This window comes from Heptranchias perlo, chromosome 27, assembly GCF_035084215.1.
Source record: "Heptranchias perlo isolate sHepPer1 chromosome 27, sHepPer1.hap1, whole genome shotgun sequence".
Taxonomy (NCBI): domain Eukaryota; kingdom Metazoa; phylum Chordata; class Chondrichthyes; order Hexanchiformes; family Hexanchidae; genus Heptranchias; species Heptranchias perlo.
The window spans coordinates 10,568,908-10,589,340 of NC_090351.1; the positions used below are offsets into that span (position 1 = coordinate 10,568,908).

The 20,433-nt window shown below is 47.4% G+C and overlaps 1 protein-coding gene and 1 long non-coding RNA gene across 3 annotated transcripts in view; one reads left to right on the forward strand and one right to left on the reverse strand.

Moving 5' to 3' along the window:
- Positions 1 to 1,548, reverse strand: part of ap4b1 (adaptor related protein complex 4 subunit beta 1) — a 73,625-nt gene extending 72,077 nt beyond the window's left edge. For both annotated transcript variants that reach the window (XM_068007304.1, XM_068007303.1), the window contains exon 1: positions 913 to 1,548. In XM_068007304.1, the coding sequence (XP_067863405.1) occupies positions 913 to 1,250 (338 nt within the window). In that variant the 5' untranslated portion in view covers positions 1,251 to 1,548. The remainder of the gene's footprint in view (positions 1 to 912) is intronic.
- A 6,070-nt stretch (positions 1,549 to 7,618) lies between these two features.
- LOC137344393 (uncharacterized) lies at positions 7,619 to 19,717 on the forward strand. The gene is made up of 3 exons (XR_010968344.1): positions 7,619 to 7,769; positions 15,600 to 15,700; positions 18,832 to 19,717. It is a non-coding gene; the product is annotated as an uncharacterized lncRNA (long non-coding RNA).
- The last annotated feature ends 716 nt before the right edge of the window (positions 19,718 to 20,433 follow it).

Sequence of the window (20,433 nt, forward strand, 5' to 3'; positions counted from 1 at the left end):
TGACATTAGGCACCATTTTACTGCACTACTGAACTACAAGTAGCAGGCTTTGCTAGGAGGATTCAAACACTTAAGTCAACCCATCAATTTTCACCCCAAAATAAACCCAATCCCATCAGCCTTTATTTAGTGGGAAGGTTTCATAGGAACAGTTTTGGTCTCCTTACCCAAGGAAGGGTATACTTGCCTTAGAGGGGGTGCAATGAAGGTTCACTTGATTGATTCCTGGGATGAGAGGATTGTCCCAAGAGGAGAAATTGAGTAGAATGGGCCTATCCTCTCTGGAGTTTAGAGAATGAGAGGTGATACCAGTGAAACATATAAAATTCTTAGAGGGCTTGACAGGGTAGATGCTGACAGGATATTTCCCCCTGACTGGAGAGTCAAGAACTAGGGGTCATAGTCTCAATATTAAGGGGTCAGCCATTTAAGACCAGGACGAGGAAAGATTTCTTCACTCAGAGGGCTGTGAACCTTTGGAATTCTCTACCCCAGAGGGCTGTTGATGCTCAGTCACTGAGTATATTCAAGATTGAGATAGATAGATAGATTTTTGGACACTAAGGGAATCAAGGGATATGGGGATAGTGGAGTTGAGATAGAAGATCAATCATGATCTTACCAAATGGTGGAGCAGGCTCGAGGGGCCGTATGGCCTATTCCTTATGAGTGGCCATTCAATTAGATCATTAGATGATCTGTACCTCAACTCCATTTACTTTGCTATACTTCATCTGTAGAGTTTTGATAGCAAAATGATAAAAGCATCTATAAAGAACAAGTTTGCCCTCTCACTAGAAGTGGTGCACAGGGGGGACCTTTCCCCCATTTGCTATACAACCAAATTTCCTGAATGATAAAAGTCCGTTATCCAAATACACTTGTCCAAAAGCAGACCAGCCGTCAACAAACCTCAGACTGCACATGCTCCTTAGAGCCAGCCCCCTGACCATGGGGTTGGGGTCAGTACAATCTTTCCGCAGTGTGTTGATGGCCAGAAGCGCCAGGTTGGGTTTCAGCGCGGCGTAGGTGCACATGTACAAATAGACCAGCTTCTTCTGCACGATGTCCACGGTGGCGCTGGCCTTCACCATCTCCATGAAGAGAGCGGACACGTCCAGCCCCTGGGTCATGAAGCGGATCACTTTCAGGACCACGTTCCTGTACCTCAGCCTGTCCGCCTGGATACTGGGGTTGGACAAACCCCGCCGCAGCTCCTTCACCGTGTCCTCGGAGCCGTAGTACGGCATGTCCCGGCCGGCGGTCTAACTCACAGACACAACAAGAGTTTCGGGCCTCGGGCCCCGGGCCCCCGGCGCAGGCTCCCCTCGCTCCTCGCCGCACAGGCCCGTTAGGACCCGCGGGTGGCCGCTCGGAAGCCGCCCATTCCCCGCGGGCTCCAACAGTCCCGGCGGGGCCTCACTCGGTCCGGGGAAAGAGGGAGGCCGCGTCTCACCCCGGCGGGTTTTAGGCCGATTTACAGCCCCGCCCTGGATTATTATAAAGTCCCCGGACCGCCGCCGCTCCTCACCCCCACCCCGGCCCCAGCAACGCACACCGCAAACTCCCTCAACCTCATTGGCCCACCCGACCAGTAAAACTTATCTTGATTGGTCTTTTTAAAAAAAACACAACAAGTAACACGCGCGGCCAAGAGTGCACCTTGTCGCTTGACTGTGGCTCTTCCGCCCCCTGCTGGTTGGAAATGATGGGTCAGAACTTGCTGTGACAGAGTGAGACTTTAGTTCCACCTGCCCGGGTACCCCTTCAGCTCGAAGTGGGAGCTGATAACTTGGCAGCGAGGGAAACAGGGCATCTGGGACCCGAGTGAACAGGGCAAGCAACTGGGTATCTCCTCAATCAATCAGATGGAAGGATTGAGAAATAAACAGCGCAAGGACTGAGAAGCAAGTGTAAATTAGAGTGGGTGAATTCAATGTCAAATCAGGTACAGAAGGAGAGGGCAAGAAAGATTGGATCAAGAGAGAGAGAAAAAAAAAGAGACAGAAAGGAAAAGTTTAAAAAAAAGTTTTCATTTTAAATTTGACATTTTTAAACTCTCCAATTAAAACCTAAAGGAATGAGACTCCACACTTGTAATAGTTAATTTTCAGTGCCTGAGAGGTTGACCGGCAGTAATTAACACTTAACACGTTGTTAAAAGGATACTTAGACTGAAAGGGACAAGACTTAGTTTTCTGTGAGGAGTTTAGTTCGTATCTACCGCGCAAATACAGCAACTTCACGCCGTTCAATGAATTTTAACGGTGAGGAAGACAGTGAGATGCCATTTTCACGAAGCTAACAGCGGAGTGGCGCATCTCGGACAGCAACTTTTGGATGTTTGAGTTTAATCGCACATCTGCCCCTCACCTGAAGCTGCTGTACTATTTGCGTATAAATAACGAGTGAAATTAGCCTCACAGTTGTTTTGACAGCAAAATCTGGGCCATTATCAACAAATAGCCATTCCAAAATACTAAGGTTACTGAAGACTGAAACTGTCTATGTGCGTCACTATCTGCTTAAAACAACTTCATCTTAGACTCCTGCAATTTCTGTGGCCTGGATCAGTCCATGTTTCATTTATTTACAGGGTGTGGGAGGCTGCAGCCCCTGTTCCACTATTTAAGGGGGCTGCTCCTCAAGTTCTGGCTGCACTTCAGTCCCACGTTCATGATCTTTGGCCGCCCGGTGAGGGGGGGGGGCATCCACAGGTCCAGGTTGCTCGCGGCCCGTGGGGGCGGTCGCTCGGCCTGTCTGCCTCTCTTCCGCGGAATGCTCCGCGCCCAGGTGGCCCTGGAGAGGGAGCACGCGGTGTCTGCCGGTACGCTTGAGGCTTTCCGCGACCGGTGGGCACCGCAGGGGCTGGAGTGTATCCTGGACGGGGACAATAAAATTTTAATTTGATACTTGGTTTTGGTACGTTTGGTTTTTTGTATTTAAACACACCCTAAACCCCCCCTTATAAAAGGGGGGCCTAAAGTCACAGAAAAAGGAAAAAAAAATTATTTGACATTTATTTTGAGTTTATATATAAAAAAAGAAAACTAGACGAAACTGGAGTGCATCCTGGACCGACGTAATAAAATTATTATTTGACACTTATTTTGGGTTTATTGGTTTACTGCACATGAACACACCCTAAACCCCCCCTACTTATAAAAGGGGGGCCTAATAACAAAAAAAAGAAAAAGAAAATGAAAAAAGAAGAAAAAGAAAAAAAAAGAAAAAACAAGCATCATTAATCCCAGTCACTGAACAAACAGATTGAGTTAACCCCTTTCACTCAAGCAATTTAAATGTTCCAAAAAAAAAGAAAAACACACAAGGAAAAAGGGGAAAAAAAGAAAAAAAAACAGCGCAAGGACTGAGAAGCAAGTGTAAATTAGAGTGGGTGAATTCAATGTCAAATCAGGTACAGAAGGAGAGGGCAAGAAAGATTGGATCAAGAGAGAGAGAAAAAAAAAGAGACAGAAAGGAAAAGTTTAAACAAAAGTTTTCATTTTAAATTTGACATTTTTAAACTCTCCAATTAAAACCTAAAGGAATGAGACTCCACACTTGTAATAGTTAATTTTCAGTGCCTGAGAGGTTGACCGGCAGTAATTAACACTTAACACGTTGTTAAAAGGATACTTAGACTGAAAGGGACAAGACTTAGTTTTCTGTGAGGAGTTTAGTTCGTATCTACCGCGCAAATACAGCAACTTCACGCCGTTCAATGAATTTTAACGGTGAGGAAGACAGTGAGATGCCATTTTCACGAAGCTAACAGCGGAGTGGCGCATCTCGGACAGCAACTTTTGGATGTTTGAGTTTAATCGCACATCTGCCCCTCGCCTGAAGCTGCTGTACTATTTGCGTATAAATAACGAGTGAAATTAGCCTCACAGTTGTTTTGACAGCAAAATCTGGGCCATTATCAACAAATAGCCATTCCAAAATACTAAGGTTACTGAAGACTGAAACTGTCTATGTGCGTCACTATCTGCTTAAAACAACTTCATCTTAGGCTCCTGCAATTTCTGTGGCCTGGATCAGTCCATGTTTCATTTATTTACAGGGTGTGGGAGGCTGCAGCCCCTGTTCCACTATTTAAGGGGGCTGCTCCTCAAGTTCTGGCTGCACTTCAGTCCCACGTTCGTGATCTTTGGCCACCCGGTGAGGAGGGGGGGGGGCGGGCAGGTCGGGGGACGTCCTCGTGGGCCTGCTCCTGTGCCTGTCCAAGGTGACTATCCACAGGTGCAGGTTAGACACGGCCCAGGTTAGACAGTGGGGGCGGTCGCTTCGACTGTCTGCCTCTCTTCCGCGGCATTCTCCGCACCCGGGTAGCCCTGGAGGGGGAGCACGCGGTGTCCGCCGGTATGCTTGAGGCTTTCCGCGACCAGTGGGCACCGCAGGGACTGGAGAGCATCCTGGATCGATATAATAAAATTATTATTTGACACTTAGTTTGGTTTTATTGGTTTGCTGCACATAAAAACACACCCTAATCCCCCTTATAAAAGGGGGGCCTAAAACACAAAAGAAAAAAAGAATAAAAACTTAATCTTAGAGGGACTGCCCCTATGAGAGGGGAGGCACGTCTTGATTAAAACATGCACGTGGTGTCCCGTCTGTAAGGGGGTGAGTTTGTTAACCTCCCGGTGAGATCGGGCGACACTCACTGATTATGGGTCTGTGGGGAAAAAAATTCTAAACTCTGTACAAAGTCACCCCGTCTCCTATCTCAATACCAGGAGTCAGATGTTACACACGAGGATGTTAGCTGTAAGAAAGGTCCCAGGTTCACTCGGAAATAGATTTCCAGGATCGCGTTCCTCTTCTAAGAACATAAGAAATAGGAGCAGGAGTAGGCCATACGGCCCCTCGAGCCTGCTCCGCCATTCAATAAGATTATGACTGACCTTCGACCTCAACTCCACTTTTCCACCCGATCTCCATATCCCTTGATTCCCCTAGAGACCACAAATCTATCGATCTCAGCCTTGAATATACTCAACGACTCAGCATCCACAGCCCTCTGGTCTAGAGAATTCCAAAGATCCTGAAGCTGCATCTTCTTTCCACTCACTGTCTCAGCCGCTGGGTTTGGCAGTCTCTATACTTTACCTTCCCCCGTACTGTCTGCTTCTTGAAATGTCGTTCTGCTTGCAGGGCTTCCATATTATTTTCCATGCTGGCTTCTCCCTGCTGTGTTCACCCAATGGCCGCTCTCCCGCTCAGTTTTCCCATGCTTTCCAAAGATGTGCAGCTTGCATTAATGGGTTTTCCACAGGTCAGGTGTACTCGATCCTGGAAAGAGACGGGTACCACGCGTGTTTGCTTCTCGACACGGATGCTACACATGACACGGGGAGAAAATCAGAAGCTGGTATCCCGGGAGATGAGTATTGTTTGGGAAATTGCTGACCATCCCCTTTGCACTGAATCAGGAACTCCAAGGGAAAAGAAACATACACATCCATATACAGTGTGTGTACCTGCCTACGCCAGTGGATTGGAGAACGAGGAACTAGAGAGCACAATGTTTGGACAATGCAGAATTGGATGGACTGGAAAGCAGAAGTGGGAGGGCTGAGTCATAGATGGCTAGAGTAGGGGAGGACTGTAGACCGTGGAGTTGGAAGGGCTGGACAACACTAAGTTGGGGAGGCCAGCGGAGTGCAGTGTCGAAGGGCTGTGCCATCCGGCAACAGCTGTTTCCCATTCTCATGGCTATACTCCCTTCTGCATCGCAAACCTGATTTGTTCAGATGCATGAGGCAGCAAGGTAGGGCAACTAAAGCCAGAGCTCCCTAGATGACAAAAGAGATAGAGAGTAAGAGGAAATGGAAAAAAGGGGCGTATGACACATGTCAGTTGATAACACAAGTGAGAACCAGGCAGAATATAGAAAGTTCAGAGGGGAAGTGAAAAAGGGAATAAGAGGGACAAAGAGACAGTATGAGAATAGACTGGCAGCCATAAAACAATAAGACCATAAGAGATAGGAGCAGGAGTAGGCCATTCGGCCCCTCGAGCCTGCTCCGCCATTTAATGAGATCATGGCCGATCTGATTTTTACCTCAACTCCACTTTCCCGCCCTTTCCCCATATCCTTTGACTCCCTTGCTGATCAAAAATTTGTCTAACTCAGCCTTGAATGTATTCAATGACTCAGCCGCCACAGCTTTTTGGGGTAAAGAATTCCAAAGATTCATGACCCTCTGGGAGGAGAAATTCCTCCTAATTTCTGTCTTAAACAGGCGACCCCTTATTCTGAGACTATGCCCTCTAGTTTTAGATTCCCCCATGAGGGGTAACATCCTCTCAGCATCTACCCTATCGAGTCCCCTCAGAATCTTGTATAAGATCTCCTCTCATTCTTCTAAACTCCAATGAGTATAGACCCAACCTGTTCAATCTTTCATCATAAGACAACCCTTCCATACCCGGAATCAACCTAGTGAACCTTCTCTGAACTGCCTTCAAGGCAAATATGTCCTTCCTTAAATAAGGGCACCAGAACTGTACGCAGTACTCCAGGTGTGGTCTCACCAGCACCCTGTACAGTTGTAGCATGACTTCCCTGCTTTTATACTCCATCCCCCTAGAAATAAAGGCCAATATTCCGTTTGCCTTCCGGATTACTTGCTACAACTGTATGTTGACTTTTTGTGTTTCATGTACAAGGACACCCAGATCCCTCTGTACCGCTGCATTTTGCAGTATTTCTCCATTCAAATAATATTTTGCTTTTTTATTTTTCCTCCCAAAGTGGATGACTTCACATTTTCCCACATTATATTCCATCTGCCAAATTTTTGCCCATTCACTTAACCTGTCAATATCCCTTTGCAGACACTTTGTGTCCTCATCGAAACTTGCTTTTCCACCTATCTTTGTACCATCAGCAAATTTGGCCACAAGACACTCCGTTCCTTATCTCATTGCTGTTTGTGGGACCTTGCTGTGCAGAAATTGGCTGCTGTATTTCATACATTTCAAAAGTACTTCATTGGCTGTAAAGTGCTTGGGGCGTCTTGAGGTGTGAAAGGCGTTATTTAAATGCAAGTTCTTTATGTCTTTCTAAGCTTTGCCACCTGGCAGCAAACATCACAGCCAAGGCCATGGGGAAATCGATGGAGGAGATACCTGAGGGCATAATCCATTAACTATGCTGCTGATTCTTATCGACAGGATAGCGTCAAATCAACAAGAAACTCCCATGACTTCAAACCTGGACAGTCCGGCAGAGAATCCCAGCAGAGGGGGAAATTGACCCCTGCCGACTGGGCAGATTGGGAGTGGAAAATCAGCTCCATGGTGTTTAAATGATGACATATTACATTTTAAACCTGACTAGATGGTAGTCTGATTAGTTTGTTATTAAAAATAAGAGCGGATTGTTGAAAAATTAGAAAATCATGAAAGTCAACAGTGTCTTGATAGTTCGGTGCCCTTTTAGTAAAATAAGTTGAATTAGTGCAATAAATATTCCTGTTCAGGTTGAGTATCTCACGGTTTTGTGCATGTAAACTTGGTGCAATGTAATGTGAACTGTCTCAACATAGTTGCGTTGCAGCACGAAACAGTTTAAAATGCTGAAGTTTTTTTTTAAGTGCGAGGAGGCGTGTCAACTGCAATAGTGGTCACAGCAATTGCAATAGGGAGTGTGGAGATCGCAAAAGACCAACAGCTAAGATTTGAGTACTTTGGAGCTTTGCAATACTGAAGTGAGTCTGAGCAGCCTGCCTTCAAATTGGTCTTCCAGCCAGACTAAAGTGAGCCCTCTCTCTGTGACTGTCCTTTGCTTTTCTTTTTTTAAAAAATGAGCGCAACACTTTTCTCCCATAGTGTTTTTTCTCTCTCCTTTATGCTGCAGTTTCCTTCCCTGTTGTCCGAAGCCGCTTTGCCATCGGTTTTCTGCGCGGGTGCAGTCTCTTCTCATGGAAGAAAGGTCCGCACACGCAAAGTAAACCCAGTCCAGAATAAAGAAGCGGCTCTCTGCCGTAAAACAGACCCTGAATTAAGGGAGTGACATCCTAAGGGAAGAACGGCATTGGATTGTAAACTGATGCATGGGACTTGTGTTGAATGTGGGAGAGCTTGTGTTCAGAGGGGAAGGCGGAGAGTTGCTGGGCTTGTGTTCAGAGGGGAAGGCGGAGAGTTGCTGGGCTTGTGTTCAGAGGGGATGGCGGAGAGTTGCTGGGCTTGTGTTCAGAGGGGAAGGCGGAGAGTTGCTGGGCTTGTGTTCAGAGGGGAAGGCGGAGAGTTGCTGGGCTTGTGTTCAGAGGGGAAGGCGGAGAGTTGCTGGGCTTGTGTTCAGAGGGGATGGCGGAGAGTTGCTGGGCTTGTGTTCAGAGGGGATGGCGGAGAGTTGCTGGGCTTGTGTTCAGAGGGGATAGTGGAGAGTTGCTGGGCTTGTGTTCAGAGGGGAAGGCGGAGAGTTGCTGGGCTTGTGTTCAGAGGGATAGTGGAGAGTTGCTGGGCTTGTGTTCAGAGGGGATAGTGGAGAGTTGCTGGGCTTGTGTTCAGAGGGGATAGTGGAGAGTTGCTGGGCTTGTGTTCAGAGGGGATAGTGGAGAGTTGCTGGGCTTGTGTTCAGAGGGGATAGTGGAGAGTTGCTGGGCTTGTGTTCAGAGGAGATAGTGGAGAGTTGCTGGGCTTGTGTTCAGAGGGGAAGGCGGAGAGTTGCTGTGCTTGTGTTCAGAGGGGATGGCGGAGAGTTGCTGGGCTTGTGTTCAGAGGGGATGGCGGAGAGTTGCTGGGCTTGTGTTCAGAGGGGATGGCGGAGAGTTGCTGTGCTTGTGTTCAGAGGGGATAGTGGAGAGTTGCTGGGCTTGTGTTCAGAGGGGATGGCGGAGAGTTGCTGGGCTTGTGTTCAGTGGGGAAGGCGGAGAGTTGCTGGGCTTGTGTTCAGAGGGGAAGGCGGAGAGTTGCTGGGCTTGTGTTCAGAGGGGATGGCGGAGAGTTGCTGTGCTTGTGTTCAGAGGGGATAGTGGAGAGTTGCTGGGCTTGTGTTCAGAGGGGATGGCGGAGAGTTGCTGGGCTTGTGTTCAGAGGGGATGGCGGAGAGTTGCTGGGCTTGTGTTCAGAGGGGATGGCGGAGAGTTGCTGTGCTTGTGTTCAGAGGGGATAGTGGAGAGTTGCTGGGCTTGTGTTCAGAGGGGATGGCGGAGAGTTGCTGGGCTTGTGTTCAGTGGGGAAGGCGGAGAGTTGCTGGGCTTGTGTTCAGAGGGGAAGGCGGAGAGTTGCTGGGCTTGTGTTCAGAGGGGATAGTGGAGAGTTGCTGGGCTTGTGTTCAGAGGGGATGGCGGAGAGTTGCTGGGCTTGTGTTCAGAGGGGAAGGCGGAGAGTTGCTGGGCTTGTGTTCAGAGGGGATGGCGGAGAGTTGCTGGGCTTGTGTTCAGAGGGGAAGGCGGAGAGTTGCTGGGCTTGTGTTCAGAGGGGATAGTGGAGAGTTGCTGGGCTTGTGTTCAGAGGGGATAGTGGAGAGTTGCTGGGCTTGTGTTCAGAGGGGATAGTGGAGAGTTGCTGGGCTTGTGTTCAGAGGGGATGGCGGAGAGTTGCTGGGCTTGTGTTCAGAGGGGAAGGCGGAGAGATGCTGGGCTTGTGTTCAGAGGGGAAGGTGGAGTGTTGCTGGGCTTGTGTTCAGAGGGGAAGGCGGAGAGTTGCTGGGCTTGTGTTCAGAGGGGAAGGCGGAGAGATGCTGGGCTTGTGTTCAGAGGGGAAGGCGGAGAGTTGCTGGGCTTGTGTTCAGAGGGGATAGTGGAGAGTTGCTGGGCTTGTGTTCAGAGGGGAAGGCGGAGAGTTGCTGGGCTTGTGTTCAGAGGGGATGGCGGAGAGTTGCTGGGCTTGTGTTCAGAGGGGATGGCGGAGAGATGCTGGGCTTGTGTTCAGAGGGGAAGGCGGAGAGATGCTGGGCTTGTGTTCAGAGGGGAAGGCGGAGAGTTGCTGGGCTTGTGTTCAGAGGGGATACTGGAGAGTTGCTGGGCTTGTGTTCAGAGGGGATAGTGGAGAGTTGCTGGGCTTGTGTTCAGAGGGGATACTGGAGAGTTGCTGGGCTTGTGTTCAGAGGGGATAGTGGAGAGTTGCTGGGCTTGTGTTCAGAGGGGAAGGCGAAGAGATGCTGGGCTTGTGTTCAGAGGGGAAGGCGGAGAGATGCTGGGCTTGTGTTCAGAGGGGAAGGCGGAGAGTTGCTGGGCTTGTGTTCAGAGGGGATGGCGGAGAGTTGCTGGGCTTGTGTTCAGAGGGGAAGGCGGAGAGTTGCTGGGCTTGTGTTCAGAGGGGAAGGCGGAGAGATGCTGGGCTTGTGTTCAGAGGGGAAGGCGGAGAGTTGCTGGGCTTGTGTTCAGAGGGGATAGTGGAGAGTTGCTGGGCTTGTGTTCAGAGGGGAAGGCGGAGAGTTGCTGGGCTTGTGTTCAGAGGGGATGGCGGAGAGTTGCTGGGCTTGTGTTCAGAGGGGATGGCGGAGAGATGCTGGGCTTGTGTTCAGAGGGGAAGGCGGAGAGTTGCTGGGCTTGTGTTCAGAGGGGATACTGGAGAGTTGCTGGGCTTGTGTTCAGAGGGGATAGTGGAGAGTTGCTGGGCTTGTGTTCAGAGGGGATGGCGGAGAGATGCTGGGCTTGTGTTCAGAGGGGAAGGCGGAGAGTTGCTGGGCTTGTGTTCAGAGGGGAAGGCGGGGAGATGCTGGGCTTGTGTTCAGAGGGGAAGGCGGAGAGTTGCTGGGCTTGTGTTCAGAGGGGATACTGGAGAGTTGCTGGGCTTGTGTTCAGAGGGGATAGTGGAGAGTTGCTGGGCTTGTGTTCAGAGGGGATAGTGGAGAGTTGCTGGGCTTGTGTTCAGAGGGGAAGGTGGAGAGTTGCTGGGCTTGTGTTCAGAGGGGATAGTGGAGAGTTGCTGGGCTTGTGTTCAGAGGGGAAGGCGGAGAGATGCTGGGCTTGTGTTCAGAGGGGAAGGCGGAGAGATGCTGGGCTTGTGTTCAGAGGGGAAGGCGGAGAGTTGCTGGGCTTGTGTTCAGAGGGGATGGCGGAGAGTTGCTGGGCTTGTGTTCAGAGGGGAAGGCGGAGAGTTGCTGGGCTTGTGTTCAGAGGGGAAGGCGGAGAGATGCTGGGCTTGTGTTCAGAGGGGAAGGCGGAGAGTTGCTGGGCTTGTGTTCAGAGGGGATAGTGGAGAGTTGCTGGGCTTGTGTTCAGAGGGGAAGGCGGAGAGTTGCTGGGCTTGTGTTCAGAGGGGATGGCGGAGAGTTGCTGGGCTTGTGTTCAGAGGGGATGGCGGAGAGATGCTGGGCTTGTGTTCAGAGGGGAAGGCGGAGAGATGCTGGGCTTGTGTTCAGAGGGGATACTGGAGAGTTGCTGGGCTTGTGTTCAGAGGGGATAGTGGAGAGTTGCTGGGCTTGTGTTCAATGTGTTTAGAGGGGATGGTGGAAGGATAAGTGCTGCATGCTGATGGTAGGATATCGGGATGAGGGACAGTCTTGCACTGTGACGGGGAGGGCCCACTGACTTTGGCTGAGCCCTCTGACACTAATCTTCCTGACATTCGGGACAGGCTGCTATTCAGTTTCAACATCATGCCTCTGATGTTCATGCCAAACTCTACTAAGGCTATTTAAGGACTGGTTGTGTTTTTGTGGAGTGTGTTGAAATCCTGGCATATGTAAGGAAATAGAGGTTTGGAAGATATTATGGGGAACCAGGCCTGAAAGGGTTAAATAGACAAAGCTTTAGCTGAAATTACTGCGTCACCCGATAGACTGCTTTTGAATTAATTTGCTGAGGCTGCAGGATGAATAATAGCCCACGAACATCCTGTTATTGCAAGCTGAGGGGGGGAGGGGGGGGGAAGGTAAGAACACAATGGTAGCTTCACTCCTTCAGACATACTAGAATGCTGAAGCTAGTTAGAACTCCTGTTAGCTTCAAGGCCTATAGGATTATCGTAAACAATTTTACAACACCAAGTTATAGTCCAGCAATTTTATTTTAAATTCACAAGCTTTCGGAGATTTTCTCCTTCCTCAGGCAAATGTTTCAAGAGCTCCTTGAAGCCTACGCATTTATACATATTGAACAATACATGGTGTTTACAGACTGCCCCTGCAACTGCCCGTTGCCAAGGCAATCACCGTGTTCAGACAGAGAGGTGTTACCTGCAGAACCCCCGAATACACATTCAACAAAAAAACAAACAGGGAAAAAAAACAGAGAAAAAAAAACACAGAGAGAGGCAGAAACATCCGGAAGGCAGAGAGAGCCAGCAAATGACCCATTATATTAAAAACAGATAACATTTGTTCGCTGGTGGGGTAACGTGTAGCGTGACATGAACCCAAGATCCCGGTTGAGGCCGTCCTCATGGGTGCGGAACTTGGCTATCAATTTCTGCTCGACGATTTTGCGTTGTCGTGTGTCTCGAAGGCCGCCTTGGAGTACGCTTACCCGAAGGTCGGTGGATGAATGTCCATGACTGCTGAAGTGTTCCCCGACTGGGAGGGAACCCTCCTGTTTGGCGATTGTTGCGCGGTGTCCGTTCATCCGTTGTCGCAGCGTCTGCATGGTCTCGCCAATGTACCATGCTCTGGGGCATCCTTTCCTGCAACGTATGAGGTAGACAACGTTGGCCGAGTCACAGGAGTATGAACCATGCACCTGGTGGGTGGTGTCATCTCGTGTGATGGTGGTATCTGTGTCGATGATCTGGCATGTCTTGCAGAGGTTACCGTGGCAGGGTTGTGTGGCGTCGTGGACGCTGTTCTCTTGAAAGCTAGGTAGTTTGCTGCGAACGATGGTCTGTTTGAGGTTGGGTGGCTGTTTAAAGGCGAGTAGTGGAGGTGTGGGGATGGCCATAGCGAGGTATTTGTCCTCATTGATGACATGTTGAAGGCTGCGGAGAACATGGCGTAGTTTCTCCGCTCCGGGGAAGTACTGGACGACAAAGGGTACTCTGTTGGTTGCGTCCCGCGTTCCTCCTCGTCTGAGCAGACCCTGTGTATTCGCAGGGCCTGTCCATAGGGGATGGCCTCTTTGACGTGGTTAGGGTGGAAGCTGGAAAAGTGGAGCATCGTGAGGTTGTCCGTGGGCTTGCGGTAGAGTGAGGTGCTGAGGTGCCCGTCTTTGATGGAGATTCGTGTGTCCAAGAAATAAACTGATTCTGAGGAGTAGTCCATGGTGAGCTTGATGGTGGGATGGAACTTGTTGATGTTATCGTGTAGTCTCTTTAGTGATTCCTTGCCGTGGGTCCATAGAAAGAAAATGTCGTCGATGTATCTGGTGTATAGTGTTGGTTGGAGGTCTTGTGCAGTGAAGAAGTCCTGCTCGAACTTGTGCATGAAAATGTTGGCGTATTGGGGTGCGAATTTGGTCCCCATGGCTGTTCCGTGTGTTTGGGTAAAGAACTGGTTATCGAAGGTGAAGACATTGTGATCCAGGATGAAGCGGATGAGTTGTAGGATGGCTTCCGGAGATTGGCTGTTGTTGGTGTTGAGTATTGATGCTGTCGCAGCGATGCCGTCATCGTGGGGGATACTGGTGTATAGTGCCGAGACGTCCATCGTGGTGAGAAGTGTTCCTGGTTCAACTGGTCCGTGGGTACTGAGTTTTTGTAGGAAGTCTGTAGTGTCACGACAGAAGCTGGGGGTTCCCTGTACGATGGGTTTCAGGATGCCCTCGATGTATCCAGAGAGGTTCTCACACAGGGTTCCGTTGCCTGATACGATGGGACGTCCGGGTGTGTTGGCTTTGTGTATCTTTGGGAGGCAGTAGAAGTCTCCCACGCGGGGATTACGTGGGATGAGAATGCGTAGGATGCTTTGAAGGTCTAGATCGAAGGTCTTGATCAGTTTGTTGAGCTGGTGGGTGTGTTCTTTGGTCGGATCTGCGGGTAACCGTCTGTAGTGTTCCTGGTTGTCCAGTTGTCGGTATGCTTCTTTGCAATAGTCTGTTCTGTTCTGTATGACTATGGCTCCTCCTTTGTCCGCTGGTTTGATGACGATGTTGCGGTTGGTCTTGAGAGCGTTGATGGCGTTGCGTTGTGCTCGGGTGACATTCTGGACTGTCTTCTGAGTGCGGCTGATGAATCTGGCATTGACGCATTTCCTGACAGCTTGAGCATACATGTACACCAACTGCAGGAATTAAGAAACAGTGTGCTAAGAATAAGGAGAGATAAGGGGGTTACAAGGTCCTGTCCGATCTGGACAAGTACGTGCTGTTTTGGGGAACACTTGATTGGATGAATTTTGCCGCAGTTCTGTTTTATTGGGGAATAACTGGAGGAGTCTGAGACTTTTGTTAGTGTAGAAGCAAGAGGAGTGAGAAGCGGACACACCTTCTACCCAGATCGCAATGGGTAATATAATTCTTGTTCTCGACTGATATCAACTGCTTAGACACTGGCATATGTTAATAAGAACATAAGAACATAAGAAATAGGAGCAGGAGTAGGCCAATCGGCCCCTCGAGCCTGCTCTGCCATTCAATAAGATCATGGCTGATCTGATCCTAACCTCAAATCTAAATTCATGTCCAATTTCCTGCCCGCTTCCCGTAACCCCTAATTCCCTTTACTTCTAGGTTTACTAATGTTGATCCTTGTGTGAAGGTAATAAAGTATCAATTGGAGTCAGGTCAAATTTTTTTTTATTCGTTCATGGGATGTGGACATCGCTGGCGAGGCCAGCATTTATTGCCATCCTTAATTGCCCTTGAGAAGGTGGTGGTGAGCCGCCTTCTTGAACCGCTGCAGTCCGTGTGGTGATGGTTCTCCTACAGTGTTGTTAGGAAGGGAGTTCCAGGATTTTGACCCAGCGACGATGAAGGACTGGCGATATATTTCCAAGTCGGGATGGTGTGTGACTTGGAGGGGAACGTGCAGGTGGTGTTGTTCCCATGTGCCTGCTGCCCTTGTCCTTCTAGGTGGTAGAGGTCGTGGGTTTGGGAGGTACTGTCGAAGAAGCCATGGCGAGTTGCTGCAGTGCATCCTGTGGATGGTACACACTGCAGCCACAGTGCGCCAGTGATGAAGGAAGTGAATGTTTAGGGTGGTGGATGGGGTGCCAATCAAGCGGGCTGCTTTATCCTGGATGGTGTCAAGCTTCTTGAGTGTTGTTGGAGCTGCACTCGTCCAGGCAAATGGAGAGTATTCCATCACACTCCTGACTTGTGCCTTGTAGAAGGTGGAAAGGCTTCCTTAGACAATTAAATCCCTTTTGTTAACTATGAATCCCAGGCCCCCATTGTCCATTACAATACCCCAAATCCTGCAAAAACACAAACCATGCCGTTAACAGCAAGCCCCCTAACCTATCCTTCTTGACCATTCAAACCGCCTGTACCCAGGAAGAGAACCCAACTATGTTAACTCTCAGTATCCTGAAGGTTTGTGAGATCCTCACTGTAGGTAACTGCAAGTGCTATGTAACGCATGGGTTTTCAAATAGAACTCTGTGTGTAATCAACCTGGAACATATCACAACTCATGATAGCATTTAAACTTTACTGAATTCAATGGAACCTAAAAAAAGTGAGTGAAATATTGCTATTTATTTACTGCTATAGCTATTTTGCATTTTTTAAATTTTGGAATTAATTCTGTTAAATGAATCTCTTTAGGTCTGATTTTACAGAATGTCTGCACCACCATGTGAATTTAACAGAAGTGTTGAGATTAACATCACTAACAACTGCAACAACCAATTCTTCACCACACCTGCGTAAGTATTCAAAGGTGTGATCACGTGTGCCAGGCAAATGAGGGGCCCGCGATTTCCCAATCAGTGTTGCCTGAAAGCACTGCTCAATACTGGGAACGCCCAGTCGGGGAATCGGCCTCACAAATGTCCAAACTGGTTTTAGTAATTTTACATTAAAGCCGTACCCAGCATTGTGGTGGTGTAAAGCTGGAGTGTGACTGTGATGTGCCTCAGATGCCATGCGACTGTAGAATAGCCTGCCGACACTCACTGTCTAGACTCACACATGATGAAGGGCCACTTGGGCCAGATACCAAAGGGTAATCTGCAACCGTGGAGCCATACCATAAAAGGGTAGTAGGCAGAAGGCTGGAAATTATAGACCAGTTAACCTAACATCTGTGGTGGGTAAAATTTTGGAGTCTATTATTAAGGAGACAGTAGCAGAACATTTGGATAAACATAATTTAATAGGACAAAGTCAGCATGGCTTTACGAAGGGGAAGTCATGTCTGGCAAATTTGCTTGAGTTCTTTGAGGACATAACGTACAGGGTGGATAAAGGGGAACCGGTGGACGTAGTGTATTTAGACTTCCAGAAGGCATTCGACAAGGTGCCACATAAAAGATTATTGCTCAAGATAAAAAATCACTGGATTGGGGGTAATATTCTGGCATAGGTGGAGAATTGGTTATCTAACAGGAAGCAGAGAGTTGGGATAAATGGTTCATTCTCGGACTGGCAACCAGTAGCCAGTGGTGTTCCGCAGGGGTCGGTGCTGGGTCCCCAACTCTTCACAATCTATATTAACGATTTGGAGGAGGGGACCGAGTGTAACATATCAAAGTTTGCAGATGATACAAAGATGGGAGGGAAAGTAGAGAGTGAGGAGGACATAAAAAGCCTGCAGGGGGATATAGACAGGCTGGGTGAGTGGGCGGAGATTTGGCAGATGCAATAAAATATTGGAAAATGTGAGGTTATGCACTTTGGCAGGAAAAATCAGAGAGCAAGTTATTATCTTAATGGCGAGAAACTGGAAAGTACTGCAGTACAAAGGGATCTGGGGGTCCTAGTGCAAGAAAATCAAAAAGTTAGTATGCAGGTGCAGCAGGTGATCAAGAAGGCCAACGGAATGTTGGCTTTTATTGCTAGGGGGATGGAATATAAAAACAGGGAGGTATTGCTGCAGTTATATAAGGTATTGGTGAGACTGCACCTGGAATACTGCATACAGTTTTGGTGTCCATACTTAAGAAAAGACATACTTGCTCTCGAGGCAGTACAAAGAAGGTTCACTCGGTTAATCCCGGGGATGAGGGGGTGGACATATGAGGAGAGGTTGAGTAGATTGGGACTCTACTCATTGGAGTTCAGAAGAATGAGAGGCGATCTTATTGAAACATATAAGATTGTGAAGGGGCTTGATTGGGTGGATGCGGTAAGGATGTTCCCAAGGATTGGGTGAAACTAGAACTAGGGGGCATAATCTTAGAATAAGGGGCTGCTCTTTCAAAACTGAGATGAGGAGAAACTTCTTCACTCAGAGGGTAGTAGGTCTGTGGAATTTGCTGTCCCAGGAAGCTGTGGAAGCTACATCATTAAATAAATTTAAAACAGAAATAGACAGTTTCCTAGAAGTAAAGGGAATTAGGGGTTATGGGGAGCGGGCAGGAAATTGGACATGAATTTAGATTTGAGGTTGGGATCAGATCAGCCATGATCTTATTGAATGGCGGAGCAGGCTCGAGGGGCCGATTGGCCTACTCCTGCTCCTATTTCTTATGTTCTTATGTTCTTATACCCTCGCAAACGCCCACACCATCAGGAAGGAGAGGGAAAATGTAGGGAGAAAGATGATAAGGCACTCGGCATGTGTACAATTACAGTTTTGAGCCACACTCAGAAAAATGCAACAGAATGCACTGAAAATTGTTTAACAAAGGAAGTCACAGGAGAACATTAAACTGGAGCTTTCTTGATGGCTTTGCTAATAAATACACCATGTGCTGTGGTAGTAAGTTGTCCCAAGTTCTGCTACAAAGAATTACATATAACATAGAATTGCATCGAATGTACAGCACAGAAACAGGCCAGTCGGCGCAACTAGTCTGTGCTGGTGTTTATGCTCCACTTGAGCCTCTTTCCCACCCCTCTTCATTTAACCCTATCAGCATATCCTTCTATTCCTTTCTCCCTCATGTGTTCATCTAGCTTCCCCTGAAATGCATCTATCCTGTACGTTATTGTTTAAGATCTAGTATGGTTCCGGGTTTTTTTTAAAACAAGGGTGTACCTTCATCCTGCAGACTGCTTTGAAAAAGTCTTTGATTCTGTAAACATCTTCATGAGTTGCTCTGTAACGTTCCTGCCTCAGCTGGCCTCAACTCCTTCCACACCCACTAGATTGACAACAACAATTTGCATTTATGTAACGCCTTTAACGTAGGAAAACATCCCAAGGAGCCTCACTGGAGCGGAGTCAGGTACAAATTGACACCGAGCCAAAGAAGGAAATACTAGGAGGGGGTGACTAAAAGCTTGGTCAAAAAGGTGGGTTTTAAGGAGGGTCTTAAAGAGGAGAGAGAGTCGGAGAGGTTTGCGGAAGAAATGCCAGATCACAGGGCCTAGACGCCTGAAGGCCACCACCAATTGTGGGGCGAATGACAGACATCATTGTATCCCTCTAACTTCTGTCAGGCAGCCCATGGAATGGGACAAGTGGGACCCACGACTGCAGTCTGTCCAGCTGCTCCATGTTGAGGTGGCAGCACAGCACTCTGTTTAAAATCATAAACAAAAATGTAATCATTGACAGCCTGTGAATTACAAGTTGAAATGTTATTGCTTAAACATTTAACGTGTATCTTTGCCCTTGTTTTAATGGAGGTGCTAACCAGTTCAAAATAAAGCAGACAGACTAATTTGATATGAATGCACTGAGGATAATATCGTACAGTGTAATTTCCAGGCTGATTTTTTTCCAATGCAGTTTTGGTTATTATTGATGTTGTACTCGTGACCATCTATTCCCAAGAATTCAAGCTTTCTTTAGAGAGTAATCCTTCACAGGTTGGAAACTAGAAGACATGATTTCAGAACTTGGGATAAACCTTTCCTTAATGCGCTACATGTAATATGTTTTTTATAGGACTTATCTTTACAGTGGTTATATATGCAGTTTACCAACACCCTTGATCAACCCTGGGAAGAAAGGAGATGCTCTGTTTGTTAGGACTTCAGGCACAGCTCGTGGAAGCGTTGGGTTGCTGACCTACACGTTTGGTTGTTACCAGTTATCCGTGCTGTTCTCCAACCCCTATGATTACAACTTGTACTCAGCGATGTTTGCTTTATACGTCCCTTTTACACCTGAACTAACGGATGAAAATCTGTACTACAAGATGTATTATGAACTGGTACCATCGGAGTCCTTTGCTAGAACAGAACTGAACTCAGAAATTGGAACGATTTCTGTTAAGGGAGGGAATCTTGTCATTTCAGCCACAATAACGGCAATGGATAATTGCTTCATGAGAATATATATCAGAGATGTTTAGTAGGGTTGCTAAATTCTGAACTGGGTTCCTCAGTGATTTATTTGATGCAATCTTCTTTCTGATTTGACGACACTCTCCAGCATTAATGAGGCTTCCACACACATTTTTACAATTTCTATCTTTTTATGAGATCTAAAAAATATTGTGAGGGAGTAACATATTGAAAATACTGATTTAAGAAGCACCAGTGTGAAGTCAATTCATTTTCATTTTTCTTCGGATTAAAACATTTGTATAAACCCGTAAAGTTTTTAGAGGCCAACATTGATCAGGCTAGAATGAAGGGAGCTTTGAAACAGTTTACTGATTGTGTGAATGATCCCAATGAAAACCCTGTAATCATTTTATTGGAATGTAGATCTGACTCTGCTTTTTTTAATATATTTTAAATCACACTATGTTACAATGTGTAACTCACCTGATGAAGGAGGTAAGCTCCGAAAGCTTGTGATTTAAAATAAAACTGTTGGACTATAACCTGGTGTTGTGCAAGTCCTTACATTAATCGGGGATTGATACTGACTCCTGTCTGCTGTAGAAATCATGTACATCACCAGGCAGTTAGGGAAAAGAGAACAAATAAAAAGTTGGAACATCAGTAGGTATTACAGGGAGTCTGTCAATGTTTTTGTTACAACTAACACAATGTAGAAGAATCCTACTGTACTAATGAATTCCTGTGCTAGCATTTCTGTAACTGTTAGTTCTCTAATCTAGATAATTTTCCCCTGGTTGATGTCTGCAGAAGGAATGGTCACAGGAACACAAAATAAATTGAAATCACCAAAGTTCTATTCATCTCAATAGTCCATTGTTAATAAAATATGCAGCCTTTACTTTTATATTTACTCTACTTCCTAAAAGATGGCTGGTGTTACATCACAGCAAAGGATCTGCATTGTGATCAAATAGCTAAATAACATCTGCCATCCTGCACTGTGTCTGGGAGCCTTTGTGTCACCACCAGAACAGTCCAGGCTGTCTCCAATAGCAACATCTCTTTTCAAAGGATCTATGAGGTAATTGTGCACTCAGAATAGACAACACGATGACATCAATCAACAATGACATCACATCAGCAGTTTACTCTTAGGAACAAGAAAAGCAAAAGTCATTTCTCTTCGTGAGTATAAAACACAACCAGATCGGACTTGGAAATCCAGATGTGTTGAGTGATTCCGTGAAGTCAAGTG